We start from the raw sequence: 26,868 nt of genomic DNA on the forward strand, positions 1-26,868 counted from the left end.
AAAGTCATTTGTTACATTTGAAGTATTCTCTACAATAACGTATCGTATGCTGTAATCGTCAATTTGCATTTTCGATTAGAGTTCCATAATGCTTTTACTATGAAATCTTCTTCATGTAATCTATCAACTGTCAGTTCATGGAATATGCTTTGACAAAGCACGTTTGTGCTTCTTGTAATGTTCTAAAAATGAAAACCTCGTATCTTCCATTAAGATCATTTTTTCGCAATTACATGTGCATTACCAAGGTAATACCGACAAACAGCGCTTTGAGAAACGTTTATCGGTCGAGTTAGTTGGAATCGATCCTGCTTTGGGATTTTTATCACGTGCACGCTACTGGCTCGTCCTGCAAAAGGTACATATGTACGTACGATCTAAGTATCTTTACGTAACGTCGATTTGATGTCAATCACGATTTCATGGTGCGGCGCTTGACGGTGTTATATCAGAAGGTTGTAGAGGTCACAAATATGACTCTTGCTACGCAAAAAGTTTCAAGATGTAACAATATCTTTTTCTTCGAAGGAAACCTTTCCTAACTTTTTTAACTATTTTCAACGTTTTACGTCACAAACATGGCAGGATGCATAATGCTAAAAACGTGCACTAAATCGTCCAGAGTTACGAGTTTACATAAACAGGAATGCAACAGACCCTGAGTTGGACTTTTGTCATTTATCGAGGTATTTATTGAACAGTTAATAGTGGTTTACCGAGTTGCGTTTCTTGGTAAAGAAGAAATTTCAGACGCTCGTGTCGCTACCGGTATGAATTTATGTTCATTGTTAAATGGTATGTTTATGTAATATGTTCCAGGATAGTTGCGCCCTTTGACGAGGGATATCATTTGTTTATCCAGTCATGTGTGAAATATTTGATCGTTTATATGACAGTGTATGCAGCTTTTTAATATTTTTTATGAGCCTGTATAGGGGTACTGTGACATAAGTAGTTTTTAAGGAAGTAGTTAGTAGTTCAATATATTAAAATAATTTTTAATTCTAATTTATTTTACATCCTTGCTGCATATATCAATAAAAATCTCTTTCGACAACATCATATATTTATTTACTCCTCTACTTTACAAACTGTTTTTCTGAAATACTCGGAAGCTGAACACTTCAATGAATGTGCATTCGAAACACACTGTTGCCAACCTTATACTCAGTATTCTATTTTCCACTTATCCAAGAATGCCCTATTAACATACAAATGGATATCTACTGCTACATAATCGAGCGTACAGAGCCCAGCCTTCGACAGTTGCAAATTAATATTAGAATCGAACAAGTGCTTGGCCCAATTAGAGGGATCATATGTAGAAAACCAACAAAGAGGCCGACGAATCAAGCTTCTCCTTCGATGTATCGACAAAGCTAACCTTTCTTCATCTCTCCACTGTCAAACTGTCCGGTAATATCAAACGTGTCAATAAGCATGATCGAAACGTTCTAATTCACCACGATTTCCGTCATAATTGCATATTCGATGGAGGAAGCCAGCCATTACCCTTGTTCGATTTGTCGTGTGTGCAGGAAGCCTAAATTTAACGTTTCCGAAACGCGCTCGACCAACGAAATCGCATTGTTCGACACGTGAATTACAACGGCAGCATTATCGTCATTTTATCCTTGGAATTGATGTATCGTCGTGATTATCGTACGCATTCGGTATTGTCAGAAATCGACCAAGTGTCTCACGGGACGACGTCAACTTTAATTTACGACGTTGAATATCACAGTATCTTTGTCGCAATGAGACACGTGTAACGACTTCGAACGTGATTCTACTCATCCACAATAAAATTGACTCACTTCTATTTTCCCTGATAAATCATATTGAGTGTGTTTTATCCTCATTACAGCACGATGCTCGTTCGTCACTAACAAGAGAGGGGATAAATGTGATTTTGTAGCAAAAGGCAGTCTGTGCACCGGTGTACCCGATAACTAGAGTCCCCCTTTGTAAAACGTTGGTTGGCTTGAGGACGTGCTGAAATAGAGGCGGCAAACAAAGAACGGAAGTCTCGTAGCCGTGACGGATGAATCTGTTCTACCTCCTAAAAACAGGCCTTTAATACGAGGCAAAAACTTTTCAGCTTTTTTAACGTGTTTATTTCCCCTTCGCTGCGAGGGTAACGAGATCTATTGCCTTACCCGAACGGGAATCGTTTAAATAGGGAACGTCTTTATCTTCTGTTTTTGTCTGAACGCAATTTTGTTTGAAACACACTTTGTCTCTCTCTGTAATATCGTATGGTACTGTTTGATTTATGAATTGAGATATTGTGACAAAACTTAATCAATGGTATTAATATATTAATTAGTAAAAAATTAATTCATCTCAATTATATTAATTGTGTTTTGCATATGTTGTGTGAAATATTTCATACAACGTGATCAAAATTTCTCGACTAAAAATTTGCAATGCAGTCATCGATTAGCCTACTTCTTTTCTCGCTTTTTTAGAATCGTCGTAAAACAATCTGACTAAGAAGCAGGAACAACGGATGCGATCATTTCCAAGAATATCTTTCAGAAAGAATTACACTTGCTTAGGATCATATTATCAAGGAAAGTACAATTGTGAACGTGTCAGCGTAATCAAACGACGATCGATAATAAAAACGCGAGTCGACAGAACAAACGTAGCCAAGTGGATTTTGCGCGGATCAACATAATTTATCGAACCGCAACGATTGCTATTTACAGTCGGGCCATTGTCGTGTGGGTTACGCAAGAACGTGTTCGCACCGCATAAACGAGAAATCGATTTGTATTTTACCTTTCACGCCGACCTGCTTCTCGCCGAAAGAATTTGTTCGGTTTCTCGATCATCGTCGCGTGAGTCGTAAGATTACGCGTTTTGCTCCGATGACTCGTCCATAGACGAATCTTTTCCTCTTTGTCGTGCTACACACAGTTACGCTCGCGCCAGACGAAGTTAACAAATAAAGAGAGAACGGTGTAAAATTTGCATATGCTAATAAGCGTCACAGATGGTCAAATTGATGCGGGAAAAAAACTTCCGGTTTTTGAGGAAACAGGTTTTCACCGTTTCTAATTGAACATAATATTTGAATGATAATTTTTCGAAGCATTTTTTTCCGAAATAAACGTAGAATATTCTAGGTTAGGTTAGCATAGAATTTTGCATAATTGCAAGTGTATGTAGAAGTACATTTTTCTATGTTTCATTGGTTTAGTAAATTTTTAGATTTTTTATCGCGTCGTATTTTATTCTGAGAAGAGTTTTAGTCAAGCTGGAACATTTCTTGCGTGTACGGTTCTTTCATCCGTCACTCACTGCGTTTAATTCAGTTTATTAACGCGGCGGCGAGCGCAAAAACGATCGGAGGATGTAATTTTTCTAGAATCGTGTGTTGCATCGGAACCTTTTACAGAGGAAGGCCCTTTCGTGGAGTGCATGACATCTCCATGTGGATTCCATACATGTCGCGAGGACAAAAAGAGGCCTCGGATGTGGGACGAAGGTCGGCCAATCGTATCAAGCGTGTACAAAATTTTTCTCCCGGTGTGGGTATCCAACGTACCTAACCTAACCTTAAAGGTATCAATACACTTAAATTATTCACAAATTGCCTATTCCTACCAATAAATAGGAGGCTTGTATCTGTATAAGACAAAATTCGTAGAAATCGTGGAAAGAAGAATTACAAAAAGAAAGATACTCTGCAGGCAATATACATGGTGGTTTAGCATGCACAGTGCAAGATCTCCTTCAGACGTCACGGTTACGGAATAGCAATACGGAAGTTTCAATTGTCCATAGAAACGGCGTAACAAAAGGGAGGCACGAGCTTTTGACACAAGGGAGGGCGGGATTTCAAGGGACTGACAGAGAAAATGAAAGGTGCATTAAATATCAGTTCTTCTCGACGACGTTGGCCGGTGAATTAGCCACGTATTCAATGGAACGGACGAATTAAATTTCAACTTCATTTAATTATTCGACGAGGCACAAATTAGGTCTGGAAGCTCGACGCTTTCAGCTAGGGGTCAATGAATGTTTGCGTTGATACGCAGAAGCTTATACGATTCGCTTCTCTGTGTATCTACGATCGCGATTTAATCCGCAAAACCGGCGTTTATTAATAGAGGGCGCCGGTATAGAGTGAGATAGAACACATTGAGGAAACATCTCATTAATCCTCGAAGAATACCCTAAGCCTCGTTCCGTGTCATATCGTATCATACAGGGTGACTCGGAAAAAAATATATCACACGATCTTTGCAAAAATATGCATAAAATGCTCGGTTCATGTACATCTACAAACTAACCTTGAATTTAGTTCATATTTTTGTCGTCGTAAACTACAATCTCATGATGTAATATAATTTACATACAATAGACTCTTGTGAATGAAGACGATTTGATATGCTTTAAGACAAGGTGAATTCGTGATTTTCAATTCACTGACCGTCATACTTTTCATATAGGGCACCCAGTACAATTCAAGCTGGAATCCATACCACGCTAACAGTACTAAAACCACAAACTGCGTAAAAGCGATAATAATCAGCCAAATCGCGAGCAAACAAGATCCAATTCGAGATCCAGTATGCATCTGAAAGAAAATAAGACACCAATAAGGAGGCTTACGTAACATTTTTGTTCTCCCTGTAAACTTTATTAATATTAAAATTGTACAAATTATTTCTTTTCAGTTTCAAATAAATTAACAACTATGTAAAAAGAAAACAAACTTTCGGGGCACTGTATAGTCTTCCGTGTTAGCGTTCTAGAGTTAACGAATAGGGTTAACGGAGGGACAAGGAGGAAAAACGACATTCTGCTCGTCGATCAGCCGTATCACAGGTATATCATGTAGGTCAGCATTGGTCATCGTCAGCTGCTAGTAGGACTCTCATGATGGATGCGCCCTGATCGTGGAAAGAAGTTCGTGAATAAGGACGGAACGTTAAATAAAGGGCGTGGAAGAGAGATGAGAGCAGAGTGAAACCGATCACGAGGGCTCGGTGAAGAGAAAGGCTTGATTCTCGCCGCCAGACGAAAGAAGACGGTGAAATGGGCTCGCATAATTAATTATGCATCGGTGCACATGCGGTTTCCCTGTCTGCTACAATGGAACGATCGACTCATACATTTCTTATACCAATCACTTCTTCAACATACAGGATTTTGATACACCCTTTTTTTTTCTCTCTTATAGTTCTGTATCTTCTGTGTCACTTTACATAGTACTTTGTTTTTTTTTTTTTTTCATAGAAAATACAGATTACACATGATAACTGTACAAATTCTAATTGGAGGAACACCGAGTTTCTGTTATCCAGTTTATCTCTCATTCTTGGAATTCCTGTGTACTTAATGCAAAATAGTTAGGCACGCTTTGTAGATATGTTTATTAGATATGTATCTAATGGCTGGAGAGGTATGAAAGGTACGAACATGGCGGGAAAGAGATGCTGAATTTAACAGTTGTAGGAATTCTGATGGGATGTACAGGATGACTAAAAAAAAATTTGAACAATTATATGAAAAATTTATACATGTATATATATATTTTCTTTTTTTTTTACAAATGGAAAGAAGACACCAAGTCTGTAATTTTGTCAGTTACTAATTTTTATTTAGTTAAAAAGACTGGTACATCCTCGTATCTTTTTGAAAAGCTTCTTTTACTTCTCCCTCGATTTCCAGACGCCGCCGTCGGCCGCCCAGCGTGGGAGCCGTTGATTTACAAGGACGCCCCGTGGAGAGGAGGCTATTCCAATTATTGGTGTAATCGGATTGATCTCACAGCGGAGAGTGTCAGCGGATAGAAGGCCGGGAATCAATGATACGGTACCACGACTATCTGGCAGGAGCATTGAAAAAATTGATATTAATGCGACAACACTACTAGCCAGTGTGGAATACTTATCCGGGTCCACTGTGACGATTTCGTCGGGATCCATTAAAAAGACGTATAGATCAGATACCAGCTGCTATCGTTCATGTTGCCGGTATTAATCATCGTTAGAACCCGTGTGATATAATGACCATAAACGACAACCCATCAAGCCTCGTGTATCGGTGTTGATGAAAATTAATCGTTCGAATCGTCTATTTACCTCTACACGTTTAAGACGATTCGCGAAATTGTTTCGAGCGAATCGACCTCTAAAACCGTCCAACCATCCTTGATAATCCAATAAACGTTTGGCGCCGTGGTTTTCGCTCGTAACAGATACCAACCAACGCTATCAGTCGCCTGATCCTTTGATCGCGCGAAGAAGTGGCTGCCATTCCAGTAAATAAGGTCAATGAATTTTCTTCTGCTTCTCTGCGGGAAGTCAGACGCGCATAAACCTTAATCTGAGACGGTCATCTCTCTTTTGTGTTGCGTCCAACGCGAGAGCCTTAATTTCACGGAATTAAGATGTCACGAGAAGAGCCTGCCTTCTTCTTCTTCTACACCACGAATGACGTTCAACGCGAGCTTTTCCTAAACGATCGCGCGCCAATTCCCCGTCCCGTTGCGTAAAGTAGATGTAATCTCACGTTACCAGGCTAAGCTCGACGGGCTAACGCGGATACACTGTTTCTAACTAACCGGGAAATTAAGCTAATTGCGTTAGCGGTGATCCTGGCGCACGATTAAAAGAGAGAAAATTTGAAATTGTATTTTAAAGAATTTTGCTAATTTTTCTCGTTTCTTTTTTAGGTATCAAGGCTCGATCCTTCTTCCATTAACGCGGAGCCAATCTATGGCGGTTTCTCGCGATTAGAGGTTTCGCAACGGACCGTGGAATCGATGAAAATCTCATGAGGGCCTTTCTCTGTCTCTCTCTCTCTCTCTCTCTCTATATATATATATATATCCCATGCGTGTTATCTCTACGGTGTGGTAACGCAGCAATTACAGAATCGTGCGTTCTTCTTCTCCGGTATCGAGGAGAACGAATCGCGCGCATTATGGTACCTCTTTCACTTCTCCGTGTGTATACCACTTTCTCGATTAGCTTTATCGTTTCCACCGTGACGATTCTTTCCCATGTACAAATTTGTATTTTCATTCGATAAGATAACGTTGTCAGATCTCGGAATACCCGATATCGCGGGACCAATTTATGTAACCCGGCCTCTCCCTCCGTTTATTGCAAATCGCACGAATGCTAACTAGGATGCAGTAAATTAAGAGATTATTGGAATGACTTCCAGCAAAAACAAAAAAAAACAGGTCTGGCTTTCGATAATCAAACGAACGTTTTACAACGAGGCACGAGAGAGGTTTATTATCATGATAACATCGCGTGTTTAATTTATCGTTGCCCTAAAAACAAGAAAAATTCCTTTCCCCTTGATTGTTGTAACGAGTTCAGTAAGCACTTTGTGTGTAGAGAGACACAAAGATACCGCGTATCCTTCATTTTTATCACAACCTATAATTATTTTCCATTATACAAACTGATAACTATTTACACTCCACTTAACCGACAATAACAATAGAAATCAATTCTTCGTTATATCAGCACCAGCTTAACGAAGTGTTTTATTTTCTTTTCTCTTATTCCATTCTATCCCTAACCTAGTCTCAAATAAACAAGCATCCGCGTTCTAATCGTAGATGCGTTTAGCAACCAGTGACCCAGTATGTTAAATACTTTCTCTTTCGCTGAGTATTCTTTTGTTCTCTGTTCCAGTGCACCTGCATTGTCCACCCCCTCCCCGACCATCTCCTTTACCACACAAATGCACAGCTGTTCCGTGACAATGTCGATAACAGGTCAAGAAGGTAATGGCCCCATTTTTTCCTCTCCCCTCCACTACCTGTCAGTTCCATGAATAGAAGCAGGCATCTATGAAATATTTTTACGACAGGTTTCAATGGCGTCGTTTCTAACCCCAAAGGAGAACGCTTGCCTCGAACCTAGATAAACACGTTGTCCGGGCGATCGCTACCGGACCGTCCGGATCGAGCATTGGAAATAGGAATGATACGGGGGCAAATAGAGTGGAAGACGGATTTATTTGTTCGAAGCACACGATGCTCGTGACGCGGGACGGAAGAAGAAGGTAACAGTGATCAGTTAGATGTGTCAGAATCAGAATGATCGATAGGAGATGATATTGAAAATCGTGTTTGTTCGCGACAAACGATATTTCTTATTAACATACAATATGTTGGTACTTCGAAATTTTTAATTACATACATTGTTGATCTAATCCTGCACGAGGAAATTTATGTCACCCTGAAATTAACAAGTCCAACGAGATGAAACAGTTCTATATCAATTTTACATTGTTTATAAACAAAGTTGATCTAACCTAAGTTATACGCTCTACCCTACTTTCTCCCAAAACACTTTTCAATACTTAACCTAACCTAATTCTTTTGCCTACCTGTTCATTTTCAATCATAAAAAGTCAATCTACATCCTGTTCAACTTTCAACACATCGAAGACACCGATTAGCGATTTTCCTCTGTCCACACCTCACCAGACACCAAGCTATTTATCAATCGATGATCGTCAATTCGACACGCGCAAGATCGCTGTTTGCACGACTCGACGTTGCTGTCCGTTCATTACGATATCGGCCAGGGATGGGCTTGTGAACACGGTGCTTGATTATGTCCAATCACGTATCCATCGCGGTATAACAGTGTGTCAGCGCTAAAGAGAAAGAGAGAGAGAGTGGAAGAGGGAGCAGCAGGCTCGATTCGCGGATCAGTTGGCTAGCTGTTTACTAGGATCGTCGTTTGGCGCCTGGCTCCGGCGCTCGTTGAACTCGCATGCATGCACGTCCTACGGGCGCAGATGCATGCAGCATCTAGATACGGCGTGTATGCAAACGCGCCTCTATACCGGGCATTCCACTTATCTGCCTACGGATTTCATACGGAATGTTAATGGGGAATGCGCGCGCGAGCGCGAACGCTGTCGATAAATATCGCATTACGCCGAATATCGCGTTCGTGTCCAGCGTAAAATACAGTTCGTGCAGCTTACTTCAGGCCGGAGATAAGTCGGTTCACTCGATCCTGTAATCTTAATTGCAAGGTCTAGGTCTGCTTGCTAAATTCAGGGAACTGAATATTTTATTAGTTAGTTAATCTTGAACAGCTGGTTCTTTCCGAGTAGTTTGTTCGTTCAATTTTTCGTTGTTCAATGAAAAGTGATATTGGAGATCCTTCTTTGCTGAGTGTGCATGGTAAAAGAGAACCGTCTGTTGGTGGACTGATCGGTTGTCCAAGAAATCATTGTAATTTCCAAGGAACAAGAACAAGTGGATGAATGATACAATATTGAGAATAAATCAAAAAATCGAATTTGTAAATGAAGAATAACTGTCAAAAACTTGGAAAATCTGCTTCTTATCGTCAAATACTGTTTTTTTTTGTATTCTTCATCTAAGCAGAAACTTGTGTTTCCAGGAGAACACAGGGGGATTTCCCAGTAACAAGTACAATCCCTCAGCGTCAAAATTTCTGAGGCTTCCAGAGCTTAACCGGCGGTAGCGCGCGATTTAGACGGAGAAGCACAAAACCAGCAACTGCGTCAGTTAGCTTAGCTCAGGGGAACGGCGGAGTGTGAGGGAGTCGCTACTACAACAGCATTGCTACGCGCGAACACAGTGTCCCATAGAGCACCGTGCAGAAAAATGCTAAAGTGGACAGATACAAAGCGGCCAATTATACAGCGCCTGTTTCCTTGAAATTGCACGCGCGAACAGAAACTTCCATTGGAGCAAGTTAAAAAGCAATCACTTAAAACTCTCGTTCTATATGCGCACTACAGTACTTCTCTCTTTGTGCGTGCATTTAAACAAATATTACTGGGTAACAGATGATTTTCCTTTCCCTTTTTTCATCAATTCCTACTACTTTTCTTTGAACGGTCATTATTCATCGATATATCAAATGTACGAATAAATAATCAAGTTTGTCAGAACATTTTTCTGCAGTTTTTACACAATAAAGAAATGTCTATCCACAGTGAGATCTATCTTCAACTCATTCAACAACCAAGCACATGTATACTTCCACTCAAACTCATTAAACAAAACGTTCCAAGGAACCTCAAGACACTTCCACACACGTAACCTAGCACTGACCCGTTCGTAAAGAATACCTGCCCTGCCCTCTATAAAACGAAAACGAAGGTCACCTCTTCAAAATTTTACGCGTCCAATCGTTGCGTACTTCGAAGCTGTTTCGCGCTTTTTTTTGCCCATTTGTCGATTTGACCGTCGTAAACAACGAGTGCGTCCACGTGTACAGGTAAATAAATTACAAGCGTGTAAGAAGGAAACAAAAGAGAAGAAAGAGGATGGTATACGAAACGGAACGAAGGGGAAGGGGAGAGACACCCGCGAGGAAAAGCTCGCGCACGCTTGCCAGGCGCGCGGAGCGGCGCGGAGCAGCTCCAGTAGTAGCCAAACCGCCGCGACGAGACGAGAACGCAGCGGCGGCGTCCCTCTGCGCTTCTTTCTTCTTCTGTCGCCGCCGTTGCTTCGTCCACCGACACTCGCAGACGATATTCGACGGCCGTCCAGTGGGCCTAAGGTATCTTGCCGTCCGTGCACACAGATACGGCCAAGCTTCCTCAAACTTCAGAAGTTTAAGCAGTGAAGTTTCTGTGGAGAGAGTGCTCGATTGTTTGAATATTGACGTTGAAGAAGAAGAAGAAGAAGAAGAAGTTGATCTTTCACGTTGAAGAAGAAGAAGAAGAAGTTGATCTTTCACGTTGAAGAATTAGTTCAGAGTAGATTGTTTTGCAGTTTTGGGTACACACTATGTCTGGTTTAATGTATCAGGTGGTTGGAACGATTAGACGAGATTATTTGAGAAAGTTAGGTTAGAAAGAATATATAGTCAAATAGATTTGTTGCTCGTTTTGGTGTTTGAGATATATAGAGATTTGTGAAACGAGTTAAGACGACGTTCAGTTTGATTTTTTGTAGGATTATGCTAATAGTCTGGATAATAAGATTACGATGAGTATACGTACAGATACACTTAAACCGGATATACCGTATACGGGGTGGCGGACTGTTTCCCGGTCAAACTTTGACAACGCATCCCGTGTCTAAAAATAATTCTAATAGTATTTCGCCGAAACTTTACACTAGAGATACGAATATACTACTAATAACGTTGTGACACTTTTCAAATTCGAAAGTATCACTTACGAACACATTTAATAACACTCAAACCTTAAATAAAATTTCTAAATCATTTCTACTATATACACTCGACAACTTTTCACAAGATCGCTGTCAAAGTCGCGGATAAATTATCCGCCACCCCGTATAGACGTGTCGCGGCAGACAGGATTCCCCGGATCCTGGCTTCAGGACACCGAGATCCAGCTCGAACGGTTACAGGAACGGTTCGTGGAGATCTCTGGAGTGGAAGTGAAAGTACCGCGTGTCCAAAGGCTGGGGCTGTCAGACGGAAGACACGTTTATCTCGATGACCAGCAACACGTGCTAGCGTGAAACAGTGCGAGAATAGTTTCGATGTGAAGGAATCAATTACAAACACCACAAGATGAGGCTTATGTTTGGCATCGTCGTTTGTTGCCTCCTATTGATCCTGCGGCCATCCTATGCAGACCAGTGGCAAAACAGCAGGAACGTGGAATGTCCTCACAAGTGCATGTGCTTCGGGACCACCGTGAGATGCATGTTTCAGAAGCTGAGCCACGTACCACGGGTACCAACCAACACGACGATCTTGTAAGTGGCTGTTTCTTCTACTCTCCTCCTTTCTTCTCTCTCTCTCTCTCTTTCTCTCTTTCTCTCTGGTCTCCTTCACGGCGTATCCTTAGTCCCCGGGGGCCGACGGTTAGGCCACGATTCATGGCATCGAATCGATGAACCGTGTGTCCCTGGGCAATTCGCGGTTCACGGAGAAACTGGGATCGGGGCAATAGGGAAATATTCATGGCGTAGGCTGCAGGTATTTCTAGTTCGAGTACACGTGGGAAGCGTGGAATTATATTGGCCGCTCGCGGTGACGCGCAAATATGGTATATCTCGTTTTCTTCGATTTCTATAATTCAGTCGGTTGAATTTTAATTTTAATACATTAGAAGGTTTAGGAAAATGTGGGATTTAAAAACAAATGAATTTATCAAATTTTTGTTTGAATAATATTCAATAGTATTTCTACGGAAATAAACTGAATATTAATTTGAAAGATTTTGTACAGAATGTTGTACTGTGCCAAGCGACAAGCACGCTGGGCACTTGAATGATTTTCTTCCGTCGCGAACTACACAAGTAGCCGGATAATTAACTCCGGGGCGATTATTAAAAAAAGTCGCGAAGCGTCAGGTCAATTGAAACTTCGTGAGTCTCTATGATGTTAGACCTCCTCCGTCGCATGGGAGCAATAGCTTTTGATCGAAGATACATGCCTGTCGAAGTAATTGAAGGAAATTATGAAATATACTCGATAATATTACTGGAACACGCGATCATCCAATTAACCCAAGCAGCCGTGTAATATTTCCAACGGAATTATAAGTTAAAACAGGGGATCTTTTAAGTCGTCGGGCAAAGTTTGTTTACTCTTCAATTTCCAGCATCCCGAGAACCAGTAAAACGAAAAGATACACCGGATCGAATTACATTCTCGGAAATTGTACTGCCTAATGACCTTGTACTCTCTGTTCACACACTTAAATGATCTCTTGAACCACTATGATCTCTTCTCGACTGCACACGTGATCAATTTTTTTATGAAACACCAAGCAAGCTTTCTAAAAACTTTCATTTTCTTCACTTCACATAATACGTTAGATTCCGTTTGGTTTTGCCGATTTTCTAAGTAAAATTATCCTGTGAGAAGTCGTACGAGACTAGTCAATCGTATGTATTTACACATCGATATCTCCATGCTTTTCTGTGCAGCCGAGCTACGTGTTTTCGAATACATTTAAAATAGGCATGACCGTGCAGCTTAAACTATATATAAGCAGCTGGACGTAAATGAAGGTTTGAGGAGAGGAACAAAGGTGGATCCTGTGAAACGCGAATTCTCGGATGCACGTGTGCGTCCTCTTCGCTGGATGGGCCGCACGTGACGAATTAATTTTTTATTTCCAACGATTTATCGTTGAGTTTCGAACGAATTATGATTCTGTTAAATAGATAAAATAATTTTTCTAATTTATTTGATATTTCTTTCATGCAAATTGTGACCTTTTACAAACGACGTCAAGAATTCAAATTAATTGATTTGCACATTATGCACTGAATTCTTCAAAATTTCGAATTCAGATCCTGATAAATATTTCTGTAAAGATCAATGACGTAGTTATGTATTAAAAAATGGTTGTTTTGTAATTTTTTGTTTGCCTTATATATTTCACATTGATATTTTCAGCAGATTTCACAATGAGTACGGTCTCGTTCTTATCAGCATTTCGGAACATGACATCATACGTACATACTTATATTCCGAAATGAACACGCTTGTACACCGAATATGTATACAGCGTTTCTCCATCCTTTCTCTTCGCAACGGCGAAGATGTTCGATTTTTGCCTTGTCCGTGGAAAAGCGGGCACGTACTAGTTAAGCGGGTGAAAAAATGATAAGAACGTATCTACAGATAATGTTCACACGTTGCGACATTTTATCGCTTCTGTCACCCCCTTTCGGGTTAAGGACTTCGTTTAAATATTTGTCTTCGATTCTGACTAAGTACAATACTTGTTTCTTATTGAGAGAACGTGCTTGTAAAAATATAATGTCCAACAAGGACGAATCGTTAGTGTAGAAAATATGGAATACTAAATAATAAATACGAAAATATAAATATAAAGAAATTATAAAAATATTATTGCAAGTATGAATTTATTGCGAAATTATTTCATACATTCTGATAATACAAAGAAACCTTAAAAATTAAGGTACATTAGGGAGGAAATAGATTTCAATTATTCTTGAAATTAAATATGTCGCATGTAATTTTGAAACGCGGTAAAACGGCAAATCATAAAGTCAAACGTTAATTGCGAGAATATTGACGGTTTGACGACAATTGAATCTTGTTTAGAGGAACAATGATAAAGTGCATCGGGGAGATGACTCAGAAACGAGTGTGCGCTATAATATTCGTATCCGCAAAGAAACGTAATTAAAAGAAATCGGTAATAATTGAACCGTCTCGGTTAATTCCCGTAACCTTATGCGTAATAGAATATCGTGAAACAATTTATATGCTTCTTATCGTCTGTGAATACATAAGTTGAAGTAGAATCATCTGTCGATGACGTAATTCTGCAAAAGTTGAATTTGTCTTCCGTAAAAGAAGAATTATTTTACTGAAAAAATATCATAAATTAAAAAAAAAAGATAGTTTGATTACACAAGAAGATTTCCATTACCTTGCTTCAGTGAATAACTGCCATTTTGAAGTACAGTAAGCTTAACTTAATAAACTTAAAAAATATAAAAAAGATTAGCATAAAAAAAAATGGCCAACGGACACGACTGCAACGAGTGTCCCAAATGACATAGCGCTTCTGTGCCATGTCTTCTTCGTCGTCTCTTCTTCCGTCCAGTACAAACGACTATTGCGTAAAAATCTAATCCCGTACACTTGTCCGCTAAATCGCGATAATTAATCGCCTCTGTCGACGAGTGTCACGGGAAACGCGCGAAGCAAACATCTCTCGAATCGAAAGAGACTTCTCTCTATCTCTCTCTTCCTCTGCGTCCACTCTGACATGATCGATTTTCCTTCAACCAAAACGACACTGCGTCTGTTTATTCCACCCGTGCAATAAATCTCGTTCAATTTCGTCTTCGGTATACGATAAATCGTTTACATTAAGCAATATAGACGAAAGAGAATCGTCAGACATCATTAAATCGTTCCTTCTTACGCTGTCGTGTAAACTAACCTTCGAGTTTCTCTAGTCGACTCTATTTTCACGCGAATTCCCTCACCCTTCTAGTTTTTTACGACATTCCGATGTTTATAACCGACACGTACAGAGGGTGCTCGACGGCCGTTCGTAAAAATCGGCAAGTCAGATCGTCTGGGTGAATTCCCATCAGGCGGATAAAATTGAAAACCCGTTTCCAAATACAACGTATTGCAAAAATATGTTATATGGAAATAGTTTTTTTTTTAGAGAAACAGTACTGGTGATACAATATGCAACGACCTCTTAAAAGAAAAGAAAACTTATACATGTACAAGTTCCCTACATATGAACGTTAGCATTTTTTGTGAGGCACCCTGTAGTGTAATAAAATTACTGTTCGTTACTGGATCTCTGAGTGTTTTCATTTGAGAGAGAGGGAGAGAATATCGAATCTTCGCTTCGATTGATAGCCGATACGGGATGAATACCTCTCGATGGTTACCTCGTTCCCAGATCTGGATAAAATGATCTCGTTAAGTTCGAGCACCCTTGTGAAGACAATGAAGAGGAGGCTTGCTCGTTATTTCGGAACGATTAATTCGAGTCTAGCCGGAGGTTCGTGTAATATAATGAAGGCATTGTGAACACCGTAAATATTTTTCCATTCTTTCGTCGGGCGGAGGCGTTCAGTTGGAGAGCGGGAGGGGGGGATATTATGGAGATGCAAGCGCATACAGAGTGGTGTAGGGAGCCCTCAAGATGAAGGAAATAGTTCGTTTAATTTGATTTGTAATTGGTATCGTTTATATTTAAATAATTATATTTTGATAATTACGCATTATTTTCTTATTAAATGTACATTTTACTTCTGAGAGACTGATTCATTATCATACAAATTGTATCGCAACATTCAAAAACCACGTGAGCGAAACATTCGAAAAATAGTTAAAGAAAAAGATACCGCGCATCAGCGCCACTTACCGCTATTAAATATCCTAACGTTATCAAATTTTTTTTACGTTGAAAGTAATATTTTTAAAATAAAAGAGAGTCAAGTATACGTTTGGACACACGCGATGTTTACTTTAATTTAGTAAATTGATTCTATACAAACGCGAATACTTTAATAATTTTAAACAAGATAATAGTAGATGAAGCAGAACTTTGAACGGTGTGAAATTTCTACGAGATTGATGATGCAAAACAGAACTTTTTAATTAAAGTGAAACTTTAGAAAGGATATCCGGTATCTGATTAAACTGAACTTCCCTAGAATTTAATATAATGATAAATACCTTACAGGAACGATACATTGAACGCATGAAAAAATAAGCATAAAAATAAGATAAAATAATCGAAGTAAAATTACGTTGGCATAAATTCCTCTCGTTACACTAGTCCCTAGGGCATAATTTCGTGCAACAATTTCTAACAAAGAATAACATGGACGTTGTTGAATGTTCAGAAAGTATTTCATTAGGTGCAGCAGCAAGCACCGGGTGTCCGCGTAATTTCGGGGATCGAGAATCTTTTAAAATGATGAAATGAACGGTCCATGGATCGATCAGCGAGGGTGCACCTATTATGGATATTGACCTGAATATCGAGTATCCTTAAGTGGGGTTGGCCTGGCTTCATTGAATAAATATACCTTTGTTAGATTGCCGATATTCCATCGAGATAAAAAAAAAAATTTCTCTAGCATGCAACGACCGATCTCTAAACAATTAAGCGAAGAGCATACATTGGAAAAATTGTACCGGATGTTGTATAAGTAAGGACGTTCGCAAATTCATATCTTTTGCAATTGAAATATTGACGAACAGATTGTAAGACATCACGCTCAATATTGATATTTTTCTATGTGCATAATTTCTCCCAAGAAAATAATAAGTATTTTTATTTTAGTGTTCTAGAAATTTGTTTCATTGATAATTATTAATATATAAAACTATTCTATGTGTTACAATTTTTTATTAAATTTCAGAACTTTCTGCTGGAAAAAGAAAGTAAAGTAAAGCGGAAAGTGCTATTTTTCCATTAATCCAGAATGTTCAATTTCCAATAAAGGTGAAAAGTAAAGTACAGAAAATTATTTTTTCATAAATTCAAAATGTTTTGTTTCCAAGTTTTATCTCTTGAAAAAAAAAGAAAGAAAATTAGTGCAGGAATATAGGAAGTGCAAAAAGAACTGGACAGAAAAACCGCGAAATGTTGTAACTCCATGTAAGGATACCCGTGAATCACGCGACCTGAACACCAGCTATGACGTCACTCGGGTCCCAGAATTTGCCGAATAAACCGAAGAAACACGAACATTATCGTGCTGATTCTAAAAATACACTTTTTCATTATTTGCTAATGTACGAGAGTACAGGCTGTCGTAAATTTCACGAAGCCGCCGGCCCGTTAATATTAATAGTGACAATTTTTAATCTTTTCTGATTGCATTGCTGTCGAATCAGCGTGAAGAAAATTATAACGACCAGCTCGGATAAATAACGGTATACCATTAATATTCATGTCAATCGAGACGTAAAATAGCAAAGCGCCACGGGCAGCGGGTGAAAGTAAATTTATTTCCCGCACATTACCATTTTTACTGGCCTCTTTTTTTTCCTTGATAGCGATCGTGTATATGTTAGACACACGCAATTTGATACAGGTCTTCCTTTCTTTTCTTTTTTTATCGATCATCTCGATCGATATTTCACATTAACATGTACTATAAAATCTAACTCTTCTCTGAAATCAGCAGTACGGTAACATTAAGGAGAAAAGCAAGAAATGTATCGTCAAAAAGAAAAAGAAAAAAATTAAAAAAGTATAAATATTACACAAAAAAGATTGTCCCTCGTTGTAGTCTTCTTCGTCGTAAAATGTTACGATAGAAAACAGGATGGATATTTATGATTCTCCCAGGAGTGTCTGTAGAAAATATTATTACAAGTACATAGTTCCGGTAACATAACCTATTAACGAACCAATACGATTATTTTACTACGATCGATGTTTTACCGCTGTAAATTTTGTACCTGGTAACAACCTATTAACGAGCAATACGATTATTTTCTCTAAGATCAATATTTTGCCACTGCAACTTATTCACACAATAATATATAATATACATAACCGGATTTATTCTCGATGGATTATATTACAGCAAGTAGAACAACGCCGATTATGTCACGAAGTGGCTCGCTGTTAAACGAGTCGCGGCAAATACTCGGGGACACCGACAAGTACCCGATGGGAAATTACCGAGCTGGCTCGATGTAAATATCACGTGTCATTATTGCTGCTGCGTCAAAATATACGATCTCTGGGATCGGTGAAAGGGAATCTTTCTCTCCGTTCCATCCTTTTCCTCGATACCTCCGCCATTACTTACCTCGCGATTATATCGTGATACTATCGAATGCTCCGTAAACCATCGTTAATTCGATCGTATCCACACTCTAAATATCGAAAAAATACCTCGATTCCCGCCATTCATCGGACTCACTCTTTCGTTCTTTCACGTTTCTTGACATTTTTTTCATCACCGTTTTTCATCATTTTTTCTTTCTTTCTTTTTTTTTCCTCCACACCGGTGGACGGTGTATAATAGCGAAACGAGAAATCGGGGGAAACACGAATGAATAGGTGCACGGAACGGGGAAGAATAAGAAACGGGAACATAAACGTGTGCCTTCTGGCGGAAAAGTCTTTTATTATCTGGCGGTGTGTCGCGAGAGGCTTGCTCTACTCACGGAATCGTTCCATTTTCGTATATCCCGCGTGGCACGGGAAAGAACGAGCCACTGGAAGATCAGCTGGAGCGATAAAGAGGTTAAAATACCGACGCGTCGAACCGAGAACTCGCCCGGCAATTTAGACGGAGGAAATAATGTGCAACGAGTCGAGTAAAATCGTTAATTAAGAGGTTCGTGCTTTATGACTCTGGCGATCTTTTCGAACGGTGTAATGACGCCTGGCTCGTCAGATGACGTTCTTCTTCGACAGGGTGCGCGTGAGCTCGGTAAAATTTCTATTTTTTTTTTCGAATAATTAGAAACGATGAATATTTTTTTTTGGAAAATTACTTGGAAATTTAAAAGTCTTCGATTAGTTCGTGAGCTCCTGTCGAGTTGATTAGGCCCGTAATCGATACATGGAGCGCGGTTATTGCTCAATTGTGAGAGGAACATAAAAGCGAGCTCACATAGCTATCCTTCTGCGTAATCTCTGGACCTGAAGACTTGGTTGCCTTTTGCTCTAAGTTTATATAACAACATTATTACTTGAAGTACTGAATGTTGAGCTGCTTGGAAGTTTCATGGGGAAAATATGGAGTAGAAAATTTAGTTAAATGAACTGGAGTGTGTTTAATTTTATTTGAAATATATTATACATATAGGTAACACTGTGAGGAAACAAGAGTGATGTCAGAATATTCCGAACGCCTCCGCTGTGCTCTTCCTACTTCTTCTTCGCCATCTTTCAACCTCCTTCTTCGTTTTTCGTGCTATGACCAAAATACAGGGTGTTTAAAAAAAAATGTTAATACAATATATCACATTATTAATAAACGTATTTTTTTTTTTATTTTACATATTTCTTGTGAACCATTGTGCGTGTGATTGGAAGAAGAGCTCCATACATTCAATGACCTTCCTTCTTTTATCCAAAGAGCATCTCCTTGTCGTTTCATCAATTAATAGCAAAGAAAAAAAAAAGGAAAATTCTTCATATTACTGTTAACATGTTTTTTTTTAATTACCCTGTATTCTGTTAAATTCATCATTTAACTTTCCATATCAAATTTTTCAGCGATCTACGATTCAACAACATAGTAGGACTTCGACCAGGAACTTTCCAAGGTCTCTCCGAGTTGCACACTCTTTTATTGAACGACAATCGTATCAGACACATTGTACCAAGAACCTTCGAGGGTGCTTCAAATCTGAGGATCCTCTATCTGTATAAAAATCGGCTGGAACACATTTCACCTGGAGCTTTCTTTGGTCTACCGAAATTGGAACAATTGTATCTACACTACAATCATCTGAGAGACATTAGAAAGGGCACTTTCAACGATCTACCAAAATTAGAGAGGCTGTTCTTGCACAACAACATGCTGCATCATCTTCCAGCGGACGCGTTTCATAACGTGGGACCAATGACGCGACTTCGTTTGGACAGCAACGCTCTGGTCTGCGATTGCAACCTTATGTGGCTGGTACAGAGGCTACAAAGCAAGCCGTCTGAAATGGCGGCCAGTTGTCAATCTCCCGACGAAATGAAGGGAAAATGGTTGACCAACATGTCGCCTAATGATTTCCATTGCAGTTGAGTAATTGGGACGCTCTGATTACGCACGATCCTAGAAACGATAAGGAAGCGTTGTTCTGTTATAGAGATCTGGCATAGTTTACGGGTTTGAAATAGAATGGGTGTAGTCTGAATGCTTCGAAGTATATTGTCATTGTTAATATTAGAAGATTATGTTCTTGGAATTTTTTTGGAAATTTTTAAAACGTAGGAATAAGTGACTGTAAAATAGAGCTGAACAAAAGAGTAGCTTATTGAATAGGAATAAAGTAAAGATTAGAGAGAGATGAACACTGTACAGCGATAAATAGTAGCAAGAGTATAGACCTGTGGTGCGCTGAACGCACCTTTACGACTCTCGCGAGACGCATCGCTTTTAATGACGTTAAAGGGAAGTTTGTTTTACGACATTAGAAAATACCGCTGGTTTCACTTAGTTTTTACCGTTGCGAACTTTTTGCCGGGAAAAATTGATGAAGACAAAATGGCGAGAATTCACGCGGGGTGCTATTTCCAGGCCTGCTTTCTCAATTATCCTCGATTACTACTGGTCATGCATGTTCGATCAGGAAGAAAAACGGTACAGAGTGTCTCATTTATAATGAACGACTAATTCGTTATCGAATGTAGGAAAAAATTACTGAGAGAAGTTTCACATACGGTTTGAGAACACGAATCTGACGATGGATTAAAAAATGTCCTTCCAAAATCACCTTGAAGGTCATTCCCATGGTTATCGACATTTTTTGTTTATTGTTTAAGATCACTTTAAGGTGATAATTTCATAGGTTCAATTTTAATAAATTATTAATATGCCACAAAAAGTCGACGACCTTAGAATGACCTTCAAGATGACCTTGAGGGGATAATTTTTTTATCATCCCCAGATGCTCGTCTTGAAACCATGTAAACACTTGTCGGTCATTTTTTCTTACTTTCAGTGCTAGCAGAAATCACTTAAATGTTCACCATAAATGAGACATCCTGTACAATATACCTACACAAGTATAATATAAAAGAACATCGTGTACTTCGATAACAGTATATTCTAGTCTATTATGCCAAAATGTTTGCCTTATATCAGCCTCGAACTAGACTATGGTCGGAGACCTGTAATTGTCTCGTCGTTTTATCAGTGCAACTACAAATAGACCTACTTGTTACTAGAAGCTCGACCCGTTTCACGAAAACAAATTGACAGAACGATATTAGATCCTCTTGTAAATATACCGACTACACGTGAGTCGGCTTCGAGTTGCTCTTTCATTTTTTCCTCGACATGCCCCGTTCGTTAACGAAAGAAACAAGCAGACACGCTTTCTAAATATCCTTCGACTAACTAATAAAACATATAATAAAATAGAAAACAGAACTTTTATAACCGTCTGAAAAATAATTTTACAAATTGTAATCACGAATTATTGTTCGAATATTCACGGATACCGTTCGCACTTTTCAGCCAAGCCACGCATAATGAACGGTCCTCAAGACGTGGAAGTTAGACTAGGCGGTACAATCAACTTCGCCTGCGAGGTGATAGGCGATCCAACTCCAGAAATCAAATGGATGAGAGATTCGAACGAAGTGTCGCCTGATGGGAATCGTTGCACGATCCAAGAAGATGGAACATTAGTGATATCTGACGTAACCGAACAAGACACCGGTGAATATGAATGCGTGGCCAGGAGCGACATGGGCTCAGCGAAATCAAGAAAGGCCAGAGCCGTGATCACGGTATCACCGTCTTTGCGATTCACCCAGTTACCAGAATCGCAAACTGTAGAAATTGGCGGGAACGTCTCGTTTGAATGTAGAGTGGAGAGTACACCGTCACCGAGGATTGAATGGTGGAGGAATGATCAATTGTTAAACGTGGGCGGTCGAATATTCATCGAGGATAGAGGCAGTATATTGAAGATTCTAGCGGTAAAGGAGTCAGACTCCGGGCGATACGTTTGTCAGGCGAAAAACTCTAATGGATACGCCGAAACCAGCGCGGATTTGAAGGTGGTGGACGAGTCTTATAGCCCACCGAGGCTGACGTATGGTCCTCATGATATGGAGGCGGAACCAGGGGCCATTATCGAGGTGCCCTGCAGGGTGGAAGGCGTTCCGAAACCGTTGATACAGTGGAAGAAAGATGGTACAGCCGTGGAAGGGGAAAGGGTTCGCATATCTCGCGGGGGAAGCTTGTACCTTTATAATGTTACCGCCACTGACACCGGCAGGTGAATTTAGATACCATTTATACCGTTGTTATTTATTTCTTACGGGCAGCGAGGTGTATTGAGGTGTATCTTGGTAAAAAAGAATGAACGATGATAAATATTTTCTTAGGAGTTTCCATTTAGTAGGCTATTCAATATTATTAATATAAATTAAGATACAGGATGTTTCAGTTATAATAAACATCTAAATTACATCCACTGCTATTGAAAGTAAAGCAAAAAAATTACTAACAATTGTAAGAAGATTTTATATACTTTGAAGACATGCATCTGGTGATGATAAAGAAAGCTCCAAGGTTATCGATATTTTTTTGCATGTTAGCTTCTATTATTTTATAATGCGACGTTGTAGCCAATACGAAGACGATTTCAACATTTGGTATCATGACCTTGTAGTGACTTTGAAAAGAAAAAGAATGTGTTTAAATGAGAACAATGTAAGAATAATGATACAAGAGAGAAATAATAAATCAGTTTATGTCGATAACCTTGGAATGACCTTTAAGATGGCTTTGAGTGGATTTTTTTTTATCATCACCAGATGCATGTGTTGTAATCGTATAAACTCCACTTAGTCTTTTTTTTTTCTACTTTCAATAGCATTGGAAACAATTTACATGTTCATTATAAGTGGATCACCCTATTGATCAATATAACTACATATACCATTTTAATCAGTGTAATGATAGGTTTCAATGAACCAGAAACAGTGTGTATGCATAGATCACAATAGCTACAGTGTAATTTAATACAATGTAGTGTAACACTGACTAGAACATTTACAACACCGAGTGAGTGAGAACATACTAACACATTAGCTTATCGCGTTCTCAATACCGTAAGGCGTATTTGTTTTCGCTGTAATAAATCAAGAATCGTGTACGCAGGTACGAGTGCTCGGCCGTGAACCAATATGGCCGCACGACAGCACAGGCGTTGTTGCGGGTCCGCCAACCGGGAGCAACAGATGTTCTGGTGATAAGAGCCTTCAAAGAAGCAACGGATGAGATCGATCGCGCCATAAATAACACGCTGAGGAGCCTCTTCAGCGGCGACAGATCCTCACGGGTCAGTCCATTCAGGCTCGCGCGTTTTCCAGATGCTGTTGGCAGAGCAGCAGCCAGACCAGCAGAAATTTTTGAAAGGACATTGTTCAATATACGACGAATGGTAAATTCTGGCCTGAACGCGAATACCACCACTGAATTCCGGTATGAGGAAATTTTGACTGCAGAACAGGTGAATTTTCCAATAAATTTCTCGTTTACGATTGAAGAAAATTGAGTGAAATATTTTGCAAGATAAAATGAACGAAACATGTTTCAAAGAAACCAAAATTTTTTTAATACGATTTGATTATAAAAAATTTAATAGAACTCAGTCGATAATTCTATGCACTCCAAGTGATATATTAGAGGAATTTTTTTTTTTTCAAATGTACTTCAGAACACAGAGTGTTTAAAAAAAAGTGTTAACACTTTGGCACTTTTTAGGTCAGAGAAATTGAAAGACTATCCGGATGCACCGGTCACAGACGTCGCCAGAATTGTACAAATATGTGTTTCCACAACAAGTACCGTAGCATCGATGGCAACTGCAACAACTTGCGCCATCCCACCTGGGGTTCATCCTACACTGGTTTCCGCCGCGTTCTTCAACCCATCTATGAGAACGGATTCTCCACTCCGGTGGGCTGGGAAAAAGGGCGTCGTTACTATGGCTATCCAAAGCCTGCAGCTCGATTAATTTCCACAACCCTAATATCTACGCATAATATAACCTCAGACGACAGAATCACCCACATGGTGATGCAATGGGGCCAATTCTTAGACCACGACATGGATCATTCTCTTCCAGCGGTTTCCAGCGAATCCTGGGGTGGGATAGACTGCAAGAAATCCTGCGATAACGCTGCACCCTGTTTTCCCATGGAGGTTCCTCCAGGTGATCCCAGGGTGGACAACAGAAGATGCATAGATTTCATCAGGACCAGCGCTGTTTGCGGTTCTGGCGCAACCAGTCTATTATGGGGCAGTTTCACTCCCCGAGAACAATTAAATCAACTAACTAGCTATATGGATGCTTCTCAGGTGTATGGTTATGATGACGACCTGGCCAGAGACCTGCGTGACTTCTCTACAGATCATGGTTTATTGAGAGAAGGACCAACGATTCCTGGTCACAAGCCTCTTCTTCCTTACGCAACTGGTCAGTTTGTTGACTGTAGAAGAAACCCCTTAGAGAGTTCTATAAATTGTTTCGTAGCTGGAGATATTAGAGCCAATGAGCAGGTGAGTCTCTTGGCGATGCACGCGATATGGCTACGAGAACATAACCGCATAGCTCGTTCTCTGCGTGATATAAATCCTCATTGGAACGGAGAGAAACTGTATCAACAGGCTAGGAGGATCGTTGGAGCCGAGATGCAGCATATCACCTATCAACATTGGATGCCTCATGTCTTTGATGGTACTGCAGAAGAACTGTTAGGGATCTATAAAGGCTACGATCCAAATATAGACGCCAGTGTCTCTAACGTTTTCGCTACCGCGGCTCTGAGATTCGGTCATACGTTGATTCAACCGCGATTGGAACGTCTCAACGAGTCCTTTCAAACTATCCCTCAGGGTCCACTTAAGCTGAGGGACGCCTTCTTTGCACCGTGGAGATTAGTCGAGGAGGGTGGCGTGGATCCTTTGATGAGAGGGATGTTCGCCACCGCGGCTAAGTTGAAATTACCGGAACAAAACCTGAACACAGAATTGACGGAACAACTATTTCATACTGCTCATGCGGTGGCCTTGGACTTGGCCGCGATGAACATTCAACGTGGTAGAGATCATGCTCTGCCAGGCTACCTAGAGTATCGAAGATTCTGTAACATGTCTCACGTTGAGACCTTTGAGGACTTGGCTGGAGAAATTCGTAACGCTAAAGTTAGACAAAAGTTGAGAGAACTATATGGTCATCCTGGGAACATAGATGTCTGGGTTGGTGGAGTATTAGAGGACCAAATCCCTGGTGCCAAAGTAGGACCATTGTTTAAGTGTCTTCTGTTGGAACAGTTCAAACGTACCAGAGATGGCGACAGATTCTGGTACGAAAGTCCAACTGTCTTCAAACCAGAACAACTCACACAGATAAAGCAAACGAGCTTAGCTAGAGTTTTATGCGACAATGGCGACAATATTAATAAAATTCAACCGAATGTGTTCGTATTACCTGAAGATGACAATAAATATGTCACCTGCCATGAAATTCCTTATGTAGATCTATCAGTTTGGTCTGATTGCTGCGACGGATGTGAAGATCATAGCAATACGATATCACGGTTTAGACGTAGCACGTCTATGAGAGATGTAAGTACACAGGGTAAAACCGACAGGGTAAAGGATTTGGGGCGGACTTTTCAGGAGGTCGAGCAAGAGATTAGAGAGGCTAGGAAACTGTCAGAGTCTTTGTCTCATAGAATAGATGAATTGTGGTCATTGTTAGATGACTTGAAGAAGTCGAATCATTTGACCAATACTTAAATTCGCTTTATCTTAAAAGTTCATTAATACTGCACGTTTATTATATTGTACATACACGAATCGTAGAAGCTGCCCGATCGTGTTTTGGAGATTAACTCTTTGTTATTTTCCAGTCAACTCGTCATGTTATTACCTCTAGTCTCATATTTGATACGTTAATGGTACTAAAAAGAGCTTAACGATATTTATAGAAACAATAATAGAGCTTACTTTCTTTATTGCTATTTTTTACTGTGAACATCCTTGGGCTACAAAGAATTGCGCATTGCTTTAGTAGCGCAGTGTAGGTGTACGTTTCAGCATTGATTTAGGTAAAATTATTTATATAACCGATTTTACTAGGTGGCGATTCTATAGTGAACGACTTGAATTTGATGTTTCAGAGATGGTAAACCAAAAAGTGTCATGTTTTACCTCTAACAATGTTTTAACCTTTTTTTATGCAATAACATTCTCCTTAGTTAGCAATGCAAGGATTTACATATCACTTTACCTCTTTTCCCTTTCATGAACGTACTACATAAATTGATATACAATATTCAGTAGGTGTTAGAAATATAAAAAAATAATTTGCTGAAAACTTCTGTGCCTAGCATAAACTTTAAACAAAAAAGAACCACAAATACACCTATTACTTAATATGTACAGTTTTGATATTGATCAATGCTATGTTGAACAATTACATTCTTATGATCCTGTGCCATGTGTTCATTTTATATTATGTACATGTTGGCTCCTACAAAGTTTGTAGGAGCACTGTAGGTAATGTTTGTTAACATTTTTTAGAAATAGCCAAACCTTTGGAAATGTATACTAAGCAAAGGTATTTGAAGGATATCATGATACAGTGTCCAACAAAGAAACTGTATTCACTTAAACAATTATATACACATTACATATGCATTAATAAAGTACTGAAATATATTCAGGTTTTA

General features: G+C 39.5%; 1 protein-coding gene across 1 annotated transcript; it reads left to right on the forward strand.

Moving 5' to 3' along the window:
• Nucleotides 1–10,559: 10,559 nt before the first annotated feature.
• On the forward strand, nt 10,560–26,003 carry LOC108574350 (peroxidasin). Its single transcript, XM_017936928.1, has 6 exons — nt 10,560–10,737; nt 11,360–11,713; nt 19,672–20,189; nt 21,632–22,400; nt 23,288–23,639; nt 23,894–26,003. The coding sequence occupies exons 2-6, from the start codon at nt 11,526–11,528 to the stop codon at nt 25,931–25,933; spliced, it is 3,867 nt and encodes a 1,288-aa protein (XP_017792417.1). The 5' UTR covers nt 10,560–10,737; nt 11,360–11,525; the 3' UTR covers nt 25,934–26,003.
• The last annotated feature ends 865 nt before the right edge of the window (nt 26,004–26,868 follow it).

Source organism: Habropoda laboriosa, unplaced genomic scaffold, assembly GCF_001263275.1.
Source record: "Habropoda laboriosa isolate 0110345459 unplaced genomic scaffold, ASM126327v1 scaffold176, whole genome shotgun sequence".
Taxonomy (NCBI): Eukaryota; Metazoa; Arthropoda; class Insecta; order Hymenoptera; family Apidae; genus Habropoda; species Habropoda laboriosa.

Bases quoted from the DNA above. Each gene is read 5' to 3' on its own strand.
- LOC108574350 (XM_017936928.1), top strand. From the start codon at position 11,526: ATGAGGCTTATGTTTGGCATCGTCGTTTGTTGCCTCCTATTGATCCTG. The intron at 20,190-21,631 runs GTTGAGTAATTG...CGCACTTTTCAG, and splicing joins GCCTAATGATTTCCATTGCA to CCAAGCCACGCATAATGAAC. The intron at 23,640-23,893 runs GTGAATTTTCCA...GGCACTTTTTAG, and splicing joins AAATTTTGACTGCAGAACAG to GTCAGAGAAATTGAAAGACT.